General features: G+C 40.2%; 3 protein-coding genes across 6 annotated transcripts in view; 2 read left to right on the top strand and 1 right to left on the bottom strand.

Moving 5' to 3' along the window:
- The window catches only part of wdfy1 (WD repeat and FYVE domain containing 1), a 32,853-nt gene extending 21,051 nt beyond the window's left edge, over positions 1-11,802 (top strand). The window contains exons 12-15 of one of the 4 annotated variants that reach the window (XR_009768952.1): positions 223-377; positions 4,082-4,137; positions 4,478-5,618; positions 10,431-11,802. Coding sequence is in view for 1 of the 4 variants with exons in the window: in XM_061682434.1 (XP_061538418.1) it covers positions 223-282 (60 nt within the window). In the remaining 3 variants the exon portion in view is untranslated. Of the gene's footprint in view, positions 1-222; positions 3,888-4,081; positions 4,138-4,477; positions 5,619-10,430 lie in introns of those variants that run through there. The other 3 variants (XR_009768953.1, XR_009768954.1, XM_061682434.1) reach the window with 3 other exon arrangements.
- dhrs12la (dehydrogenase/reductase 12-like a) lies at positions 3,791-14,626 on the bottom strand. The gene is made up of 10 exons (XM_061682437.1): positions 14,527-14,626; positions 13,188-13,321; positions 11,688-11,770; positions 11,499-11,594; positions 11,312-11,393; positions 11,168-11,229; positions 10,452-10,556; positions 8,664-8,754; positions 6,228-6,365; positions 3,791-4,679 (listed from the first exon to the last, which is right to left on the bottom strand). The coding sequence occupies exons 1-10, from the start codon at positions 14,580-14,582 to the stop codon at positions 4,564-4,566; spliced, it is 963 nt and encodes a 320-aa protein (XP_061538421.1). The 5' UTR covers positions 14,583-14,626; the 3' UTR covers positions 3,791-4,563.
- A 3,934-nt stretch (positions 14,627-18,560) lies between these two features.
- On the top strand, positions 18,561-21,687 carry ap1s3a (adaptor related protein complex 1 subunit sigma 3a). Its single transcript, XM_061682151.1, has 5 exons — positions 18,561-18,596; positions 19,244-19,422; positions 19,927-20,035; positions 21,423-21,560; positions 21,652-21,687. The coding sequence occupies exons 1-5, from the start codon at positions 18,561-18,563 to the stop codon at positions 21,685-21,687; spliced, it is 498 nt and encodes a 165-aa protein (XP_061538135.1).
- The last annotated feature ends 1,336 nt before the right edge of the window (positions 21,688-23,023 follow it).

Genomic DNA, 23,023 nt, shown 5'->3' on the forward strand with positions numbered 1-23,023 from the left:
CTAGAATGGATGGTAAAGAGCAGGATTTCCCTTCATTATTTAACAGATGTAGCAGGTCCAACAAGTGGCCGTACTTCTAGACAAGTTTAGCAAATCGGTCTGCTTCTTCTTGATGATGATGACAATGACAGTCAGATCAGAGATGTTCAGAAATGATGTCACATCAAGAATCCGCTTGGTGCTAGGTGTTTCTGACTTGTCATCAGGTATTTGTCTTTACAGATCTGGGATATGACGCAAGTGGTTGGCTGTAGCTTGGCAACAGGCTTCTCTCCGCGCTGATTGGTCCAGTCACTCCTCTGGTGTCATGGAAACCCCTCTGTACAGTGCATCATCACCAACATGCCTGGACTCTGCAGCTTCGCACGTGTGCGAGTGTGAGTGAATATTGCAAGTGTAGGTCTCCATCTTCCCCCCCCCCCCCCCCCCCCCCCATTGAACCTTTGGAATGATCCATTTCACTGCTTCCGTTCCACATGAGAGTGTGTGTGTGAGTGTGTGCGCGCACCTGACCCCACACAGAGCACTAAGCACAATGGTGTGTGTATGTATATGTGTGCATGTGCCCTAATGGGAAGTGTGTCGATGTTAGTGTTTACATTTAATATTTCCGATGTTTCTTTTGACAAATGTTGACAATGGTCAGTTTTTTTTTTTTTTTTTTTTTTTTTTTTTAAATCCTTGTACTGTAATATTAGGATTCACAAATTCCTGACCTGCCATCCCTGTAAAACCATATCCATGTCCACTAACTTTGTCTGACTCTGTAACATGTATAAACATAACACCTGTAAATACCCTTCTTCATGTTTAAAAAATCAAAATAGTTGTTTGGAATGCCTTTCAGATCCCAGTTTTCAGTCCCCCCAAAGCTTCTTTCAGTCTCTTTTTCACCAGATGGCCTTAAATCACTCTCAGGAGGTTTTACATCAATGGGTAATCACTGGGCGGGGCTCTTCATTTTCAGTGTTACACTGACGACGTTTGTCAATACACGGATTAAATTGTGTGAATCAATCATAACCCATATATTGAATACATTTTAAAATGGCGTTGCAAATGCGATACAGCTGGTGTGATGCTGACCCACCCTCCTCCCCTGTCTCGGTCCTGAGTGAGGCAAGGAAAACTGAAGTGTGTTGCTATAGCAACAGGTCATCTTTGCCAAGTCTAACACTGTTTGCGGCATTATCAAACATGCTGCTGCTAAGGTGGATAAATTGACAGTTGAACTCGAGCATTACGTAGACTATTTACACTGTTTGAATATAGATTTACCACACGTGGCACTGATGAGAAATCACAAATGCCTTTTGAGAGTTGTTACTTCGAGGATAAGTTCATTGAGCTAAATTGGATTTTAACCACAAAGCCACTTAGTTCGTGGACAGGGGCTAAAATGTTAGTGGACCACTAAATGCTGCGCATTAACTTTGTTCCCAGCTGTGTCAGGCAGGGCTGCCGATGTTCCTTCAACAGCTTTAAAGACAGCAGGGCACATCCTCAAAGCCTTTTCGTTTCTTGTCTTCTGGACCGCTCCTATTTTGGCTCCTGTTTGTGGCCCCCCAGCCCAACCCCCCACCAACCCCCACACACACACGTGTGAAACTCATCCCTACACTGAAAGAATAGTTGCAATTGTTGCGCTCCTACAAGTGGTGGCTGATTTGTGCTTTTGTTGGAGGCCTGCCTTATTTGGTTCTGAGATGGTGAACACCATATTCTCCTGATCACATTCCACTTTTTGATGTAGTTTATTTGTATTTGGAGTACATTATTTATTATATGTGTAAAGGATTGGTTAGTTACGATTTCCCCCCATTGTGTAATTACAAACTAAGTCCTTTGTAATACATGCACATTTTAATCTAATATGCTATGGCTGAAATTACAAATCAGAGGCTTAGCTTGCCAGAAGACACTGCCTATTTCCCCCCCAAATCATTTTAAAATGTTCTCTTCACTAAAATAGTCACATAAGAAATGCTAAAAAGTACAGCCGGCCACATATAATTGTCATATGTAATAAAACAATTCTGGTATATACTGGTTGTTGAAAATATAATAAAGCTTGCATTTAACAGGATGCTGTAGACCACAGGTGTCAAACTCAAGGCCAGATCCAGCCCGCCACATCATTTTATGTGGCCAGTGAAAGCAAATCATGTGCGTCGACTTCATGTTGCTTCCTAAAATACCAATTTGCAAATTGTCTTCACTTTTGATAACGTTGAGATATTATTGTAAGTATTTGTTGCTACCAATCTTCCTCTTTCAAAATAAAATGAGTAATATTTGAACAAACAACTTTTTATTGGTTTGTAATTTCAAAACTAGTTATCCATTTTTTTTGTGTATATGTAATAATACGAGGTGGATATATGGGTTCACTGTTACAACGGCCCTCCGAGGGAAACCATAACTATGATGTGGCATGCAACAAAAATGAGTTTGACACTTCTGTTGTAGACTTTTCAAGTCCACTATAGACATGGTGAAAATTGTAATGTAAGTTACTATAGTTAATTACATTACACCCCTTTCTGAATTTTTGGTCATTGATTATATTTGATTATAGCTTTTTGTTGTTAGCTGGGAAATATCAGCGTTGTATTGCCTTTTAGTGAGGTGTCTGTGATCCATTCTTGAAAGGAGACATGCAAATTTAGATATTTGAATAAAATGTCCATGACATTCTTCTGACAAATTACAGAACACTTAATATGCACTTGTCACTGGTTGAAATCTATACTAAATTTTGGGAGGGGGGATTCTGTCTCATGTCTACTTACCTTTTGACTTGGACATAGTGTTTCAGACATTTTAGTCCAGTCATGGCTCAAAAGTGTTAATTTTTCACAAGAGAGGAGGACTAAGAAACTCTGTGTTGATGTGATTATTATGAAAATGAACAGAATTTTGAGACACAATCTCTTAAAAATTCATAACAGTTCGCTTATAGACAATTTTTTTATTTCAAGAAATAGGCAATGAAAAATGTGTTTAATTTCACACTTGATGGGGGTTGCAGGCACTCCAGAGACCCAACTGTTTGTATACAAATAATTCAAAAGTAAAATTTCCAGTTGGCAAATCTGGTTCCTTTCCCTATAAAAGCGAACCTCCTACTTGCCTTTTACTAATGTATTTATGTCTTTGTGTTACTGCCATGGAGGAGGTGGAGGAGAAGTATGACTATCATAGTGCACTAAATACTCAAAAAAATAGACATGGACCTTTAAATAGCAACAACATATTTTTGCCATCCTGTACCAATCATCACTCTTGTACTGTTCTTACCACAAGGAATTGCTGCTACTTCTAAAGATCTGCAGGCTTTTAGGGTTCAGTCAAATGAAATCAAATCACATCTGTGGGAGGCAGAGTGTATTTAAAAATTCACAATGTCCACAGGGTAACTGACTATGCTGATTAAGAGTCAAAGCCTTTTTTCTAATGTATTAATAACGCTAATTGCATCCACCTCATCTTGTGCTTTGTGTGCTCATCAATAGCGGCCTTTCACATCCACTGTGTTTTCGTCCACTTCCTAATGGTTATTTGCTTTCATTACACCAAATGGAGTACTTAGTATGTATATTCATGAAGTGATTCATGTCTGGTTTAGGTCATCAAACATGAGAGAGAACGATGGTCTTGGTGTTTTACAAGCGGCAACCGTATTGCCAGATGAGTCACCTCCCATTACCCCTCAAACCCGTTCAATGATTTCTCTGTGATTTTCACATTGGGCTACTTGTTAAAAAAAACCAAAAAGTTATAAATACCTTGAGAAATTCGTTTGTTTTTGACCAATGTTGTTTCAGAGACAAATGAGTCATTGCTTGATAATAAAGCTACTACAGTGTGTTTTATTGTCTAAACTTTTTGGGTGAGTAATTTTTAGACTTAATCAGAAATTACTCTTTGTTCCATTTTTTTGTCATTTTATTTGATAATGCATTTGCACATTTAAGTCGCGTCAGTAAAGAAGCTCATTGTCAAAAATGCAAGGTAGATACTATTCATGAATACATATATTGACAGCACATCTAAAGAGCTTCTTTGTGTCGCATTTAAGGGCCAGAAAGACTTCAGAAGCCACTTCACTCCACCTCGAAATCAACGTGCTACACAGTAAGACGACAAAAACAAGATACACGTCTTGTTAGTTACACACATTAACAATAGACACACGAATGAGGTTGAAGCCATAGCTGGGTATGTGTGAATAAATAGTGGCTGAGACTTTGGTCTGATCAGATTCCCATCTGATTGACAACTTTTGAAAAAGTCACAGTATAAAAAGTGTGTGGGAGACTCCCAATGCTCTCTAAGAATGGAAGGTTACTGAAAACGTCAAACACAGTTAATTTTAGTTATATAACAAAAAATTCACATAGCGTTTTACACGATTAAAAAGCAATTCATGTTTAATGAGGCTTAGTATGGCGCTTAATAAAATAATTTCATGCAGGGATGGGAGAGGTGGGCTACTGGCTGCAGCCTTGGTGAGTATTACTAGTGTTACTGGTGAGGGTGCACAGTTGCCCTCCTTCGACCTCAATGTGGTTGGAACATCTTGGCCAAGTCATCCAGTGCAGATATGAGCTTCTGGTCCTCCAGGGGGGAACTGTGGGTCCAGGCCAGTGGCAGGTGGGTGGCCACCATCCTACGGTCTGTGTGAACACACACATTTTATGGAAACAAAAAAAAAAGATGTACTGTATTCCCTCTTAAGAATGGCAGGAGGACATTTATTTACTCAACTGCAAATAGTTAACGATCACAAGCACTTTGCAGATACATAGCAAAATGCATTAAAAAAATACTGTTGTGCAAAAGGGCAAAAATACAGGAAAGGGGAGGAAAAAAAGATTTCAAAAAGTGAATAATATTCTCAGTGTACAGATTCATTAAACAAAGGAAAATACTTTTAGGCCAATTCCTACCTAATATGTTAACAAATATTTTCATTGTGTCTAATGTTTCGTAATATTGTAGTTACTTGAGATGGTTAATTTGGGTCTTTCGTTAGTAGTAAGACAACCATTAAAATCAGAAAAAAATAAATGAAATATTTTTCTAGTTTTAACTGAAGTACTGAAATAAATTACCTATTCCAATTTATTGAGACTCACCTATATAAATGGGAAATGTGAAAGTTTTTATATTAGCCCCCAGGAGTGTTGGACTCCCAAAAAAAAAATTTCAGGGGGGTACAAACAAATCATTTAGGGGCGGCTTAAGACCAATTTAAAGCCCCACTGAAATAGGTCTAGCAATGCCACTGTAGAGGAGTATGTACATAGAATTCTATTTGAAACAGCATGCTCAAAATAAAAATGTTATTCTCATCCTTTCTGTTTTTGCAAACAGGGCTCTCTCGGGCTAAACAGACAACAATTTCTTGGTGGGGTGGCTGCAAAAATAGGGTTTTTATTTTTAGGGCGGGTGCATCTGATACTGATAGTGCTGTTCCACATCCAGGCAATCATGTTTCTGACAGGAAGCTGTCCACTTTGCAAATAGAAACATTTATGAAGCTTGTGCAGCCACCGGCTGTGCTGATCTGCCTTCCACTTCAAACCAGCTGTGGAACTGTGGACAAAATCTGGGTAAGACTTACCGAACCTAACACGATTCCCCAAATTGATCCATACCACTTGGTGAGGTAATTACAGCTATCCAAGTGAAACCACTTATTTTTTTTCAGAGCAAAGATACATTATCTGTAGTAAATTAAACATTTCATACCAATTAAGTAAAATTGGATCATTTCCCTCAGCCCACCTGATGATCTCTCACGGCACAGTGTTTCGTAATCATTGACTTGACTGAATAAAAGAATGATGATGCAAGTTTGGATGCAGCACTTGTTATACTGTTCGTTGAAATGTTTTGAAATACTCCAAAATATAAAAAGCTCTGTGCGTGTTCATAGAGGGACTGTATGCTAGCAGTATCTGGCACCAACCAAAAGCTGCTCATGCCAGCTGCAATTGACACACACACACACACACACTAGTGAGTGACATCTGGAATGTGGTCGGTTAGTCTTTGTCTGTCTTTTGCACGCCACTTGTTCTTTTGTATTTATGTGTTTGACTGTTTGTACCATTCAATTAACGGCTGAGAGGGTTCCGGCGACTGTTGCTCTTTAGTCAAGGTACCAAGGTACCAAACTTGTTTAAAAACAAAAAGTCGAACATCAAATCACTGTTTACCCTGATAGAAGCGTCCACTGGGGTTGGCGGTGGCAGCCTCCGACACAGCCAGCCACACCACGGTGTCCGCGCCCTGTTCTGGGGTCCGCAGTTTGTCCTTCATGGAGCGATGGAAGTCAGGCATGGCGTTTGCTACCGCTGATACACACACATAGGGGAAAAGGAGTAATGCGAATATAAACACTTAATCAGGCAAATCTATTTACAATTCCAATGAAGTTGGAACGTTGTGTTAAACATAAATAAAAACAGAATACAATGATTTGCAAGTCATGTTCAACCTATATTTAATTGAATACACTACAAAGACAAGATATCGAATGTTCAAACTGATAAACTTGATTGTTTTGAGTAAATAATCATTAACTTAGAATTTTATGGCTGCAACACGTTCCCAAAAAGCTGGGACAGGGACAGGGTCATGTTTACCACTGTGTTACATCACCTTTTCTTTTAACAACATTCAATAAAGGTTTGGGAACTGAGGACACTAATTGTTGAAGCTTTGTAGGTGGAATTCTTTCCCATTCTTGCTTGATGTACAGCTTCAGTTGTCGTATTTTACGCTTCATAATGCGCCACACATTTTCAATGGGAGACAGGTCTGGACTGCAGGCAGGCCAGTCTAGTACCCGCACTCTTTTACTACGAACCCACGCTGTTGTAACACGTGCAGAATGTGGTTTGGCGTTTTCTGGCTGAAATAAGCAGGGGCGTCCATCAAAAAGACGTTGCTTGGATGGCAGCATATGTTTCTCCAAAGCCTGTATGTACCTTTCAGCATTAATGGTGCCTACACAGATGTGTAAGTTACCCATGCCATTGGCACTAACACAGCCCCATACCATCACAGATGCTGGCTTTTAAACTTTGTGTCCTTAACAGTCCGGATGGTTCTTTTCCTCTTTGGCCCGGAGGACACGACGTCCACAATTTCAAAAAACAATTTGAAATGTGGACTCGTCGGACCACAGAACACTTTTCCACTTTGCATCAGTCCATCTTAGATGAGCTCGGGCCCAGAAAAGCCGGGGGCGTTTCTGGGTGTTGTTGATAAATGGCTTTTGCTTTGCATAGTAGTTTCAAGTTACATTATATGCAGTGATTTCTCCAGATTCTCTGAACCATTTGATGATATTATGGACCATAGATGGTGAAATCTCAAAATTCCTTGCAATTGTACGTTGAGGAACATTGTCCTTAAACTGTTCGACTATTGACTCACGCACTTCTTCACAAAGAGGTGAACCTCGCCCCATCTTTGCTTGTGAATGACTGAGCAATTCAGGGAAGCTCCTTTTATACCCAATCATGGCACTCACCTGTTCCCAATTAGCCTGTGGGATGTTCCAAACAGGTATCTGATGAGCATTCCTCAACTTTCTCAGTCTTTTTTTGCCACCTGTCCCAGCTTTTTTGGAACGTGTTGCAGCCATAAAATTCTAAGTTAATGATTATTTGCTAAAAACAATGAAGTTTATCAGTTTGAACATTGAATATCTTATCTTTGTAGTATATTGAATTACATATAGGTTGAACATTATTTGCAAATCATTGTATTCTGTTTTTATTTATGTTTAACACAACGTCCCAACTTCATTGGAATTGGGGTTGTAAAATGATGGTTGAACAAATGAGCATCCTTAGTGGAGATAGAGGTGGTGAGAAGCAGCTGTTACCCCCACTTCTTGAAAAAAGACCACAGTGCAGAACTGAAGAATTATCTTGATGTTTCACAATAATCCTAATAATCCTAATCCTAAAATCCTAATTAATCCTAATAATCCTAATCCTAATATTATTTCACAATAATCCTAATAATCCTAAACAATGGTTACTATCACAAGCACAGGGAGAAACTCTTGAGATTCAAACTATATAATATTTTGTTACCTATTCACTCTTATTTTTGTTGCTTCTATCACTCCCCTTTAAAAACTAAAACCCGAACAGGACAAAAATAAAAAAGAGATTCTGATTTGGGATCTAGTTAATGGTGCTCCCCAGAGGTGAACCACTGTATAATGAAATAAAATACAATTAAAACAAAGTAATACTGTGCTATTCACCCTTTGATGACCTTTCCTACAAGTTATGATTCTGTTTATCATTTCACCTGCCCTCTTTGGGATCTCTGGTACCCTCTTGAGTGTCATCACAAGAAAAAGCAAAACAAGTTAATTCTTTCGATCCTCAGCGAAGTCTCACAAAATTTGCTAACTTTTTGTATAACATCACACATGATTATGGTTTTAACTAAGTTTAAGTGCAGTTTTAGTTACATTCTTAGGGACATTTGACTTTGGAGAGTCGACATTTGATTTTTTTTAGCTGGATCTATCATGATTCTCAATTCATAAAATGTACTTAATAGAGTAATAATTTGTTGAGTGCCCTAAAAGAGAAATAGATAACTATGAAATCGTAATGGTGTACCAGGAGTGTCCACCCAGCCGGGATGCATGACAGTGAAGTGAATACTTGGGTGAATCTTTGAAAGCTGCTCCGTCATCACCACCTGCTGCCTCTGCAAGACACACATGCAAACAGTATATAGACATGTCTTAAAGAAGTACTCTTAAGACAGTTAGTTGGTGATTCACACATTGGGCCCTATTTTTGTGAATGTAGTGTGAGTGTAAGTCCGGCGTGGAGGGTTGTGCAACTGTGCATCAGGGCTGGGTTAGACCAGTCTTGTGCGGTTCCGAAAGTGGGCAGGCTGCGGCACTGTGGGTGTGTCTTCAGCTGACTTCATTCGCTGCCAATCAAAGCGGGTCCTCTCATTCCCTTTAAATGTGTTGCAATGACCGTCGCACATGGAGACATCTCTGTGAGACAGAGGACGATGTGTAATCACGGGGATCTCTTGCATGAGGAGCATTGTCACTGTTCTGGCAGGTACGCTCATTAAATACAGAATGAGCTGGTGATAGCTACTGGCTACTATCCCCCAACCTCATTTTCTGTCTGTCTGTGCAATGATCAAATTCACCAAAATCACGTTAGACCAGCAGTCTACCTTGCCCCAAGACCTAGTCGTGGTCAGAGCAGGCACAAATTTAGACTGACCAAATTGTCACTCGACTGGGCGCATCTCCAAGGACACACCCTCGCTGCGCCATCTTGACACCGACTGGTCTGCCAAATTGGCAAACAAATTGTCCTTGGGCTCGCATGAAAATTTGAATCCGCTGGCATTTGCGTCACACCGCAGATGCGCTGTCTATGAAAATAGAGAGTCCATTATCTTCAAGAAACTCTAAGACCCAAAACCAAAAACCTCTCTCTCTGGGACATTGTTTCACTATATGCAGTGGTGAGCCGTCAGGGCCAGCAGGGCCTTCTCTGCTGGCCAAAGCACAATCAGAAGCACTGAACTAAAATTGTATTAATTTATTCCCAACAGTCTATTCTCTTCATTTTGTAGTATTTCTCTTGGCTGCACTGCTTCCAGTATGTGTATGAGGAGGTTGGATTTTGTTGTCCTATCAGATTCCAGCCTCTATGTTCCACCAGGACAATCTAATCTTCCCAGGGTCTTCAGAAACAGTAGGGCTGGATGATGTAAGATATTGTTTTAAATATAAGCAATGGGACTCGTTCATCAATGAATCACATTGCAAATTTGCCTCAAAGGGCCAGCTAGCCGGCCACAATAATCTCAGCATATTTCCTTTCTCAGTTCAAGTCAAGTCCCACGAGCAAAACATATCGGTAGTGATCCGCGCACATTAATACATTTAAAAATCAGCATCTCTTCACATAGTTATTTGATAAATATTGATTCTGAACTGCTCCAGATGGTGGCGTACGTGGCACAATTGTGTGCTGTTATAATGGTGTGGTTTTTGTGTCGTATTGATGGTTTCTATAATTGTGATATGATAGTGGTTGTATTAAGAGGTGGATTAAGTTGGGTAAATCCCCACTGAGTGTACCAGGTACCCATTTGGTACCCAGGTACCAAAGCACGACCCGCCACTGATGATATGAAATGACGTTGAACAACTGACAATTGACAATCAGTTTTGATTGCCACTGGCAGAAAGGTTTTAATTCATACATGTTCATTATTGTGGTTCTAGTTTGCACATTTTTTAACTGTTCTGCATCATGAGAGCTGTTGCTAACTATTTTTGTTCTCTCATGTACTTATTGAGGTAACCAAATTATTGGATGATTTCAGTTTTTTTTTTTGGATAGGTTTACAAACACTCATCATACCTTGTGCTGGGCGTAGACCATGGCGCCATCGTAGCGGCCTCTCTCGGACTGCAGGTTCCCTATCCTGAGCTTCTGCACCAACATCCCCCCTGATGAGACAGTGAGCTGCACAAGGAGGAATGAAGCCGCAAATGAGGGTGGACTTGTAAGAGGACCTGATCAGAGATTCTCAAGAACATGTGTTAAGGTCTAATGAAACCAACGTTTAACCGTTTTGCCTCAATTCCAAAAGGCATTGAAACTAAAGCCGAATTTCCCCCAACTATACATCCAAATAATAAAACAATGACTTGAGCAGGATAAATTGAAGGTTTCGGAACGGCGCAGACAGACGCAAAACCTGAATCGAATGGAAAATATGCGGAGTGACCTGCAGCGGGTTCTGCGCCCAATTTGTAACACTTTTGCAATAGACCAAGTCAAAGATGCACCACGTTGATAAAGGACTGAATGTTGTAATAAAAGGAAAATATATTTAATTCATGTTTTAGGGGTTGCACATTGATGCAGCCAGCCTATCGTACAATTTATTGTTCATATTTGTCCATGCATTTATCGGCCCATTCAAATCGATAAGCAAATTTGAAAAATGCCAGATCCAGGTACCTTATTTTTTCCCTTTAGTTCACCAAGTTTTTTTTTCTTTTTTAAATGAGCATGTCATCAGCATTATCAGTCAACCCTGCAGATTGAAGACTAACGTGTCTCGGACTCACCACCCTGGGATCTGCACTCTTCTCTAGCAAAGGAATGAGACTCTTGGTGAGAATGTAAACCCCTGCAAAAGAGACAAGGATGAAGTGCTCCACTGCCTTGACAGCAGTTTCCCTTCCAGTTGAAAAACTTCATGTGCGACTCACCGAGGACGTTGGTGGCAAAGCTCTTCTCGAGACCCTCTGCGTTCACATCCCGCTGACTCATGATGCCGCCTGCGTTATTAATCTACACATGATCAATCACAATCAAGAGCTAATAACACAACACAGATGTGACTATTTTGACAGGGAAATGGGGATATTGACAACAATCATCATCATTTTTCCTCACCAGGACATTCAGAGCCTTGTACTTCCTCTTGAAGGTCTCAGCAAACTCCCAGACCTTCTTGGTCTCAGAGATATCCAGGATGTGTACGTAGATCTCCTGTGGTGATCATTTAGATTTTATGTGAAGCTTTTCTGGGTCTTTGTTTTTTTGTAAAATGTCAGGAGAAACATGAGTTCCACTACACTGTACTTTATTTCCTGTTTCCTTGACAAGTTCAGCCCTCGCCTCCTCTGCCTTGTCCTTGTTCCTGGACACCATGTGGATTGTTCCACCTGTAGCAACATAGCAACAGTGTCTTTTAATAAACAACAGTTAAAAATGATAACACATGCAAATAGTTTTCCAGTTATTGAAAAATATATTTTTGTCAGATTTCCTAGATACATTATTGGCATAGTCTTACTTGTCTCTTTGACATCAACCATTTTTTGACAGACTTTATTATGCTATTCACAACAAGTGTTATACAGTCTATCTGATAAAATTACTAATCCTATTTGGCATCTGCATCACATGAAATGTTACAATTTCTTTAGTAGGAAAGGAAGATGCTGATGTACAACCATAATACTACAGTACTGCAATTTTATATCTCATTGTATAGCTAATGTTCTACTTTTATAGTTGATTAGGAAGCTCTATTCTAGTCTAGATTATGATAGACGTACCATGATCATTTACACAATGTCGCTAAATTGTCAGACATGGGATATGAATAATTGAACATCCATCCATTTTTTATACTGCTAGTTCTCATTAGGGTCGTGGGTTAGCTGGAGCGTATCGCAGCTGACTTTGGGTGAGTGGCATGGTACATCCTGTGCTGATCTGCAGTCAATTTAAGTTAATATAATTTTTTAAATGTAAAAGAACAAACAAACAAAAAACTATGAAAATAGTGATTGTTTTCTTTTAGATAATTTCTCAAGGTACCATTCAACATCCATCCATCCATCCATCCATCCATTTTATGTACTGCTTGTAGTTACGAATTAAAAACAAAACAAAACAAAACACAAACTCGAAATTGGGCCAAGGTATGTATAAATAATAGTGGGCTTAACTGTATTGCTTATTATGTTTAGACCTACGACTACATTCTACTTCTAGCAGAATTGTATAAATGAAATGTTTATGGATGTTATAAAATCCTCATCATCTAACAACACAATGGTTACTGTGCTGTGGATCCTGTTAATCCTAGAAATGTTCAGAATCGTCAAACAATAGTGAAACAAAGTGTGTGTGATCTGCTTGTAGGGTGTCAAAACTCATTTTTGTCATGGGCCACATCATAGTTATAGTTTCACATACATACACTTTTATCGTTTCATACATAAATGGTCCTGCATTTGATTGTTTTTATAGATATTTTTAACAACAAATTGAATTTGAAATAAAAAGTCATGCAAAATAGTGACAACCAAATACATAAGTACACAACTATTGTTCAATTTACGTTAAGAAATTATTTGGTGGGGAAAAATGCTTCTAATATCTGTTAAAAGTGAAGAAATCTTGTGCCAAAATGACTTGAACAAATCACTTCATCGAGAAACATAAAGTAGAGTGTGGGCTCCTGTGGGTCAATTATGAGAGAAAAAAAAAAACAATGTGTCAGGCTGGGGCCCGAGGCCTTGAGTTTGACACCTGTGCTATATTAGAACAAATGCTGATCGGGGCTTGTACCTCTCCTCGCAATAGCCATAGCCGTGGCCTTCCCGATACCACTGTTGGCTCCAGTTATCATGAAAGAGCGGCCCGCCAAAGACACCTCCAGGTCCTTCTCCATAAAGCGCTTGGAAGCTGACAAGAAGGCGTTCCTGTGGAGAATGAAAAAGGATGTTTCTACTTCAGAGGCCTGCCCGGGAGCACATCAGCACTCCACTGTATAAACTGGGCTACAGAACTCAGGTGGGATAAGATTTGCATTCAAATCAGTATATCAGCTTGGGCACTTGTCATATTGCATTGAAACTCAGCTGACTTCATGTGACAGTGAGAGAGAAAGTGGACGTGTTCAGGTCAAAGGGGTCACTGGGCAGATTGGCACTGTGTCTCCTCACAGTTTTACTGTACACACGAGTGAGAGATTGTGCCTGGTAGCGGATGTGACAAGAAGAGTTTGAGGGTGACTGACAACAGCATCGGAGTATGTGCACGAAAGTGTGTGTGTGTGTGTGTGGTAGCCATTGTCCTGGAAGCTATTGTTGAGGAAGGCTACACAAGGGAGTGTGAGACCAAGGCTAAATACCCGCTCTGTTCAGTGGTGTCATGCAGAGAGCTATTAGTGCAGGCACAGAGCGGGTCGCTCTGTTGGAGAAGCAACAACACAGAACAAAGGGGAGAAGGGAAACAATCACAAAAGCACCTTTTCAGAAAACTCAGCTCTCTGTATACTAATGAGGAAAGGCTCTGATAGGCTGCAATTGGTCTGATGGACACAAATATTAGGACACACACAACAATGTATATACTGTAGGCGAGTCTTAATATTGTGTCAATGAAATGTATGACTGATAAAACACTTGGAGGACTGAAATAAAGATATAACTGATTATTATTATTATTTTAATTATCAGCACTTTTTAATGTCCCACAACTTTTTGTTCTCGCACCTTCTACAGAAATTAACAGTCCTGTATATAGATACATTCCTACAAAGATGCTTATCTCTTTGCCATCACCTGAAATGTTCCACTTTACAATACACTTTGCTTGCTCCGTTATCACAAAATGCATTTACAGTCAAAACATTCAAATATACTCTGCAATTTTAACAATCTGACAATTGCGACAAATCATGGCACAAGGGGTGCCTGATGATAGAGCTTTATTAATCCTGTGAGACAAATTATGTTGCCATAGCAGCAATATTCACCCATATAGTATTCACTGGTAGGATATTATTGATATATGTTTTGTATTGTATAATCATCGTGAAACAAAAACAAAGAGCAACATTGAGTTGGCATGAAATAACATTGAAATGTAATCTTAAAGAAAGGGAGGAGATCATCAATCATACCTGGTGAACTCTGTCATCCCCTTGAGGAACCAAGCCAAGTTGCGGTACAGAGACATGGTGGCGCTCTGGGTCTGGAAGCATCAGGACGTTCTCCGCTCTTTGCTCCTCTTTTTAGCTGCGCTGGGACACCACGTGGAGCAGAGCACCCTGCCGACTGGGCCCACGACGCCTGCGGCCCACTAGTGTCCGGCAGAGGGACAGCATTGCATTCACCCACTTGCCCCAATTTGCGATCAGCAGAGGTGGCGAATGTCATCAAACTCCTACAGAAATAGAAGTACAGACTCTGGTAAAGGTAGACGGGCTGATTAAATTCCTCTATTTAAGTAAAAGTACAAAAGCACATAGTCTTTAATGTACTTAAGTTACAAAAGGATTTTTTTCTTGTCCATTGTATACAAAACACGTTTTGAGTGTTTAACTTGCATTGTGCTCGTACTGAGAAAAAAAACAAAAAAAAACAACGTTATATGTTGTATATTGTTCTTTGTTGGTGTAGCTAGCCTTGGCTAGACTTCTTACGCAATCACAACAACATGTTCCCATAGCTTTGCTAACGTTGTAGAGGGACAGTATGTTACTAAAAATTTCAAACCACCTGTATTTCAAAATATAGGATATCACTGAATAATAATCATTGAATAAAAAAACTTACTTACAAACTTACTTGTTCACAAGTCAATGTAAATATATAGGAAATGTGTGACCGAAAACTTGACTCTTTGGTAGAAGAATGGTCTGGTTGTGTCCGTGTTGTCCTCCTAAGGGGTGCCAATCCCGTTGCTACTCTCGGTCCCTGGGTGCCGGGGAGGTGCCTGCTCGCCCCGGTCTCTGGAGTGGGGGACTGGGGGCCGTGCTGCTGTGTCCTCCTCTTCCCTCTCCCCGGGGCGCTCCGCCGTGGTCGTCGCTCCTTTCTTGCTCAAGCTGTGTGGGGTCCCCGGCTGACTTGGGGCCTACGGTAGGGTGTGGGTGGTGGGGAGGGGTGGTGGGTTGATTGGGGAATTGGGCTTGGGGGGGGGGCTTGGTCCGGTACCCGTGCCCCTCCCTTTGGGACTGGTCGGGGCGTTTCGGTTGGGCTAGGGTCCCGGGGAGTGGGTGGTGGCCCCCTAGCTGGGTCCCCCACATGATGAGCTTGTTGGCTTGGCCCCCCCCTTCCTCAATGTGCCGGCTCAGCAACTTCGTACACAAGTTGACCAACATGCACGTGATATGGTGCTCATTCACTTCGGTTCCATAGACCCGCTATAGGCTTTAATTGTTTGTGCTGGGACCACTAATAATAACACAGGTTACATTAAAATATCAACTCACGGGTTATCACCACTTATCAGTAGCACTGCCTTCCTCGTTTCCATCCATCCATCCATTTTCTGAGCCGCTTCTCCTCACTCGGGTCACGGGCGTGCTGGAGCCTATCCCAGCTGTCATCGGGCAGGAGGCGGGGTACACCCTGAAGTGGTTGCCAGCCAATCACACGGCACATACAAACAAACAATCATTCGCACTCACATTCACACCTACGGGCAATTTAGAGTTTTCAATTAACCTACCATGCATGTTTTTGGGATGTGGGAGGAAACCGGAGTGCCCGGAGAAAACCCAGGCAGGCACAGGGGAGAACATGCAAACTCCACACAGGCGGGCCGGGGATTGAACCCTGGTCCGCAGAACTGTGAGGCAGACACTCTAACCAGTCGGATACAAAACTGGGTCAAACAGAAGTAGCTGTCAGAGGGGCCTTTTCTGGACACTCATATGACAAAACCAAGGTGTTTTTATTTATTTATTTATTTATTTTTAATGAAATTCACATTTTACACTAAGTCCATGTTAGCGAGTCACTCTATGGAGGTCTAAATAGCCAAAATACGGGCCCTATAAAAACGAGGAGGTAAAGGGATTTGCCAACAGCGTCATTAGAAAACAACACAAATCATGGACCGCCGCTAAATCCAAGTGAGACAAGTGTGGCACAGTGAAATGGAAAGAAGAGTTTTCTGGACTTAGTAATATATCTGCATTGTAAATAGACTAAGGAAAAAATGCTGAGTTATCTATTGAAAACTAATTTTTTTTCAAATTAGACAGAATTTCGGCGATTTCTTAACTCGCACAAGACACAATTCCTTCACCCCCAATCATTCTTGGAGCCGGCGACAATATCAAACAATTATCTTAAAAAAGCCTGTGGATGGAGAGTATCTAAACCTCTCTGAATGTGCTGCTGTTGTTGGTAATGTTCCAATCAATCAATCAATCGGTCAAACAATCAATCAACCAAACAATCAATCAATCGGTCAATCGGTCAAACAATCAATCAATCAAACAATCAATCTCTCAACCACGGTTGACTCTCTCTATTGACATCTTTTGACATCATGTTCTCCGTGGAGGCTGAAAAAAGTAACAGGCCTATTTTCAAATGTAGGGAGTAAAAGTAGATCGCGATCAGAAAAATAAATGCTCAAATAGAGTAGAGATACTGCGATTGGCTGGCGACCAGTTCAGGGTGTACCCCGCCCCTCGCCCGAAGATAGCTGGGATAGGCTGCAGCACGCCCGCGGCCCTCGTGAGGAGAAGCGGTACAGAAAATGGATGGATGGATGGAAAGTAGAGATGCCTGAAAAATGTAGCACACTAATGAAGTATTTGTACTTACTTTCCACCACTGCAACATCAGGAACAATTTGCTCACATGCTCAGTGATACTTATGAAGTAGGTTACGAAAGTGCACAATACCCCCTTCTGCCCCCCGCCTCTCTCTGTCTCTCTCTCTCTCTCTCTACCATTTTGTGTATGTGTTTATGTGTAGGTGTGGCGAAGGTATGACGCACAATATGAGAAGCGGAAGCGCAGCAGGAGCGTTTTAGCTGTCCATAAGGACATTTCTTACCCCTGTAGTCCCAAGATTCGGAGAGAGATTCTGATACAAAAATGGTGAGTGTTTGCTCTTCAGGTTCTGCTGAGTGGAACAATACAGGTACTCAGTATTTCTTTTAAAGTTTAGGTGGTTTGTGATTATCTGAATTTAACTACTAAATTCCATCTCAATTTTGTTGTACAATATGTAATGACAGTAAAGATTATTCTACTAAAAAAAGCTTCAAACATTTACAAAATATGTCTCCTTAGCAAAACTATTCCCAGCTGGGGACAAAATGATTGATACCCTTCTTTGTTACAAAACAAACTTACAAATTTGCTTATCTTGTGGTCGGTGTTTGCAGATGCACCTCAGGGCAAAGTGCCTTCTTTAGTCACACTTTGCATTCATTGTCGTACTTTATTGCCAAATGGTCGCGTTTACAGTTTTGTAGGTCATAGATCAGCAACAGGTAGTTCACAATGAATAGCAGGGAATAATAAGTCTTTTTTTGTTTGTTTTTAGAATCGTTCCATTTTACGACATTGCATTCAGTGGTTGAATGTAGCTACTGTATATGTAAATACAGTACTATAGCTGCAGTGTAATTCAATGTTTCCAGTCATGTAATATGAAAAACACAAAATTGTGTTTTGCAGCTTCCATAGTGTAAAAAGTTGGTCCTTCCTTTTAAGATGTTCACAAGCTACTCATTAACCGCAATTTGGGATTTATATCCCGTGGTTGGTATAAACGTGCTACTTTTTTTTCTGTTACATTTACTCAAGTAGCATTTTGGATAAATTGTACTTGCCAGAGTAGTTTTAACGCGGGATACTTTGCACTTTTCCTTGAGTATTTATGTTAAGAAGAAACAGTACAATAATAATAATCATAATAATCTACATGCCGTTCGCTGCTTTTATTTATCCTTTATTGCTTATTTATCATTTTTTTTTCGTGTGCGATCTGTTCAGACTACGATTTCCACATTGGGCGCTGTTTGCTCCAATACAACGGAACTGCAAGAGATGTTTAACTCTAGTTCACCAATCAAACGACACAACACAATCACATGACCGGACACAACGTCTTCGATTGGGCGTCGCTCGCATAGCTATAAAAGCTAGATACGACAGCCCTGCTAATAGACGTGCGTGCGTAGCGGCCATGTTGGAAAGGTCATCATTCCCGTTGAAGGCAATGGTGCGCGACTGTGTTAACATTTCAGACAACAAAAACAACAGCTTTCATGCATTGTATTATTTGCCTTGCACTGTCTGCCCAAACGTGGATATTCCAGCCCACTTCTAAGTTGAGAAAACAGCGGTAAATTTCAGATCTTTTTGTTGTTGTTGTTTTGGCTGTGCATATTAGCCCACATTAGCCCTCTTTTATGGTCATAAAGTAATGTTTTACTTATTATTAAGTAGGTTTTAACTTAATATTAAGTAAAACATGCATCTTTTGGGGTACGTGATAATCTTGCTCACACACATGCGCACACACAGACACACACACACACACACACACAGTACAGATTTACATTTTATTTAGTTATACTTTAGTTTCAGATGTATTTTTTTGACGTTCATGCTCTGAGAAATGACTCACCATTTACTCAGTATTTTAGTACTTTCTTACTCTTACTCAAGTAATTTTTAGAGGACTACTTTTTACTTTTAGTTGAGTCATATTCCTTTCAAGTAATAGTACTCTTACATGAGTACAATATTTGGCTACTCTACCCACCTCTGTTTACTTACTATTACTGATTCAACTCAACAGGGCTTTAATTATAATGTCTGATAAATCTGTGTTTTCATTTTTTGTTTCTTTTATGTCCTCTCCAGATTCGCTTCTTGTTGCTGTTCAGCAAGCAGGGAAAGCTGCGGCTACAGAAGTGGTTCACGCCATTAACAGATCGGGAGAAGAAGAAGGTGATCCGGGACATGATGATGATTGTGTTGGCCCGTAATCCGCCTTCATGCAACTTCCTGCAATGGAGTGACCTCAAGATTGTCTACAAGAGGTCGATGTGCAAAACAAAAATGTTGCTTTCACCTTGCATAAAAAAAAAAAATGTTGCTTTCACCTTGCATAAAAAAGTACTCTATAATAATGTACTTTATAAAAACATACAGTAATGACATAATTCAAGTCAAGTTTATTAGTATAGCCCTTAATCACAAAAGACTCTCAAAGAGCTTCACAGGCCCACAGTTGACAAAGATTGACGACATCATTAATTCGAATTAAATAGAATGTATAGAAATTAAGCCGTTTTTGACGCATTTTGTGCTTCAATTCAATCGATTTACTCATCTTAGTATTAGAATTCTGTGGCTGTTTATTTTGTTGTTGTTTTTTCTTCAAGTAAGCCATAAGAAGGTAAATGCATCAGGTAGTACAACAGTATTTTATGTGTTCATCTTAAAAAAAAGGTTAAATTTTCAAGTCATATGTCTCCATTAGCATATAAAGACTTCTTTCCACAATTGTGCCTGTATATTCACAGTAATATCCTTCCCTGCAGGTACGCCAGCCTATATTTCTGCGCTGGTCTGGAGGAGCAAGATAATGAGCTGTTGAGCCTCGAAGTGCTGCACAGATATGTTGAACTGCTGGATAAATACTTTGGCAATGTGAGTAGAGGTGAATAACAAGAGTTGCCCCTTATAGAGATGAAGCGTTACGTTAATGCAGGATGCCTCTGTTCTATTGTTACGTTGCAGATTGAGAGGTGTATAAAAAAGGCTTTATGTCACATTCCGCTTTCCTTGTTAAATAGTCTGTTGCATTCAGCTGTAGAAATATAACTTTTCCTCAGACATTGGTTAATATCTTCCAAAGCAGATGTATATGCATAATTTACATACAGTGTGTTTCAGAAAATATCGTGCAAAATAAAAACAAATCCGACAGTAAGCCTGCATTTACACTCCAGATCCAAGTGGCCGATTCTGATTTCATGTCTATATCAGACTTTTTTTCTGCCGCAATTGCACGTAAATAACTACATGGAGCAGTAGCACACAAAAGTAATTGTGTCATTTGTCACATGCTGTGGCTTGGCTGGTTGGTATACAGAGTAAGAGGCTGTTTTCATATAACACTGCCACTTAACAAATGTAAATACCTCCAAGAGGGCAGCTGAACATCAGATGATGATCGTTTATGCACCCCTGACATTCAGACACCATAATCAGTGAGGAAATACATCATGGCCAAATAAACAGACAATGTGATAGTAATAAATACAAATACATTATTTGATTTGATGAGTAATAACAGTTAGCACATCTGCCTCACAGTTCTGAGGACGCGGGTTCAAATCCGGCCTTGCCTGTGTGGAGTTTCCATGTTCTCCGGTTTCCTCCCAGCATCCCAAAAACATGCACGGTAGGTTGATTAAAGACTCTAAATTGTCCGTAGGTGTGAATGTGAGTGCGAATGGTTGTTTGTTTATATGAGCCCTGCGATTGGCTGGCGACCGGTTCAGGGTGTACCCCGCCTCTCGCTCAAAGATAGCTGCGATAGGCTCCAGCACACCCGTGACCATAGTGAGGATCAGCGGTATGGAAAGTGGAAAAATAACACCAACATGATCTAGTGGCTGGCATGTCTGCCTAACAGTTCTGAGGTTTCGGGTTCAAATCTTGGCTCAGGCCTTCTTGTATGGAGTTTGCATGTTCTCCCTGTGCTAGGCATGGGTTTTCCACATTCCATGAACATATATGTTCCTTAAATTGAAGACTCTAAATTTTCCATAGGCGGGAATGTGAGTGATTACGTTTTAGAATTAACAACATTTTGGTTAACTTGCTTCTACATACAGGTGTATTAACCATTAGAGAAATATAAAAATGTTTTTGTCAATAAAGAGCGGCGCTAATGTAGGGCAGCTGTGGCATAAATCTTACATTGGATTGTGGTATAATACATTTATTAAGCACAGTTGTGTCCACGGTTAAGTTTCATTCTAATTCGCCTACATTCCAGTGTGTGGTACTTTGTGTTTTGCCTCATCAGGTGTGTGAGCTGGACATCATTTTCAATTTCGAAAAGGCGTATTTCATCTTGGATGAATTCTTGATGGGAGGAGAAATTCTAGAAACCTCCAAAGTGTCCGTGGGTGTCTCTCTGCAGGAGGCCGACGCACTCCAAGAGGTGCAGTAAGCTTTCACACTCCCTCGTGAACGTAGGTTTTGGAGAGAAGTGACTCATGTGAACCTTCGGTGTAACTCTTTTGTGATTGCAGACAATGGAGGAATATATGAGCAAACCTTCTTATTGAGCCAGAATAAGACGGGAACCGTTCACATCTCAGGACATCAACCCAAAGGTTTAAATCTGTGCAGTAGTTTTACTTTGTCAAAAATTGCAAAGACTCTTGCTGTACATTTGCTTGCTTTTTTACTGCAGATACGCTCTTTGAAACATCCCCCATTTAGTTTTAAATGCAGCCAAACCGTGTTTCCTTTCTGAGTATTATACACAGTCACAATGAGAATATATCTTTTTTTTTCTTTACAAACTGCCTTTGGGTTGTTTATTTTTTCTTCTTGAGTTGGATAAAACATTAGAAACAAACTACATCCACAATGATCAACATACCTGGGTTTTACATTGATGTGGGGTGCAGTGGTTAGCTCTCCTGTCTCACAGTCCTACCACATTCCCAAAACATGCTTCTTCGGTTAATTGAAGACTCTAAACTGTCCATAGGTGTGAAAGTATGAAGTGAAAGTATGAAGTTGTTATTACTCTATGTGCCCTGCGAGTGGCTGGCTTGTACTCCTGCCCAAAGTCAGCTGGGATGGGCTCGGGCTCCAATTTACCTACGATACTAAGACAAGGGAGGACAAGTGGTGTAAATATAAACATACCTCACTGACAGTCAATCAAAACGGATAGAGATACAGACATGTTTGTATATGCAGTTACTTAATTCCGTGGCTGTGAGTGTATTTTAGAGTTGCAAGTAATTTATATGTACCTCCCAAGTCTTACACGGATTAATTCCAGTGTATTCTGTCAGTATCTGAGTTTTTTTCTTCAAACCCCAATTCCAGTAAAGTTGGGACATTGTGTAAAACATAAATAAAAACAGAATACAATGATTTGTGAGTCCTTTTCAATCTATGTTCGATTGAATACACTACAAAGAAAATATATTTAATGTTCAAACTGATAAACTTTATTGTTTTTAGTAAATAATCATTAACTTAGAATTTTATGGCTGCAACACATTCCCAAAAAGCCTGGACAGGGTCATGTTTACCACTGTGTTATATGACCTTTCCTTTTAATAACACTCAACAAGCGTTTGGGAAACTGAGGACACTAATTGTTGAAGCTTTTGTGAGGGGAATTCTTTCCCATTCTTGCTTGACGTACAACTTCAGTTGTTCAATAGTCCGGCGTCTCCGTTTTCGTATTTTGCACTTCATAATGTGCCACACATTATGAAGAGAGCTGTCTGGACCGCTGTCAAGGCCAGTCGAGTACTCACACTGTTTTTCGAAGATGCATGTTATAACACATGCACAATGTGGCTTGGCATTGTCTTGCTGAAAAAGGCAGGGACGTCCCTGAAAAAGACATTGCTTGGATGGCAGCATATATTTCTC

This window comes from Phycodurus eques, chromosome 7 (assembly GCF_024500275.1).
Source record: "Phycodurus eques isolate BA_2022a chromosome 7, UOR_Pequ_1.1, whole genome shotgun sequence".
Classification (NCBI taxonomy): Eukaryota; Metazoa; Chordata; class Actinopteri; order Syngnathiformes; family Syngnathidae; genus Phycodurus; species Phycodurus eques.

Excerpts from the sequence above, each read along its gene's own strand:
- dhrs12la (XM_061682437.1), bottom strand. The coding sequence starts at position 14,582 with ATGTCTCTGTACCGCAACTTGGCTTGGTTCCTCAAGGGGATGACAGAG. Across the intron at positions 11,595-11,687 it reads TCAAGGAAACAGGAAATAAA|GAGATCTACGTACACATCCT; the intron begins GTACAGTGTAGT and ends TGATCACCACAG. Across the intron at positions 10,557-11,167 it reads AGAGTGCAGATCCCAGGGTG|CTCACTGTCTCATCAGGGGG; the intron begins GTGAGTCCGAGA and ends CTCCTTGTGCAG.
- ap1s3a (XM_061682151.1), top strand. The coding sequence starts at position 18,561 with ATGTTGGAAAGGTCATCATTCCCGTTGAAGGCAATG. Across the intron at positions 18,597-19,243 it reads CATTCCCGTTGAAGGCAATG|ATTCGCTTCTTGTTGCTGTT; the intron begins GTGCGCGACTGT and ends TGTCCTCTCCAG. Across the intron at positions 21,561-21,651 it reads AGGCCGACGCACTCCAAGAG|ACAATGGAGGAATATATGAG; the intron begins GTGCAGTAAGCT and ends TTGTGATTGCAG.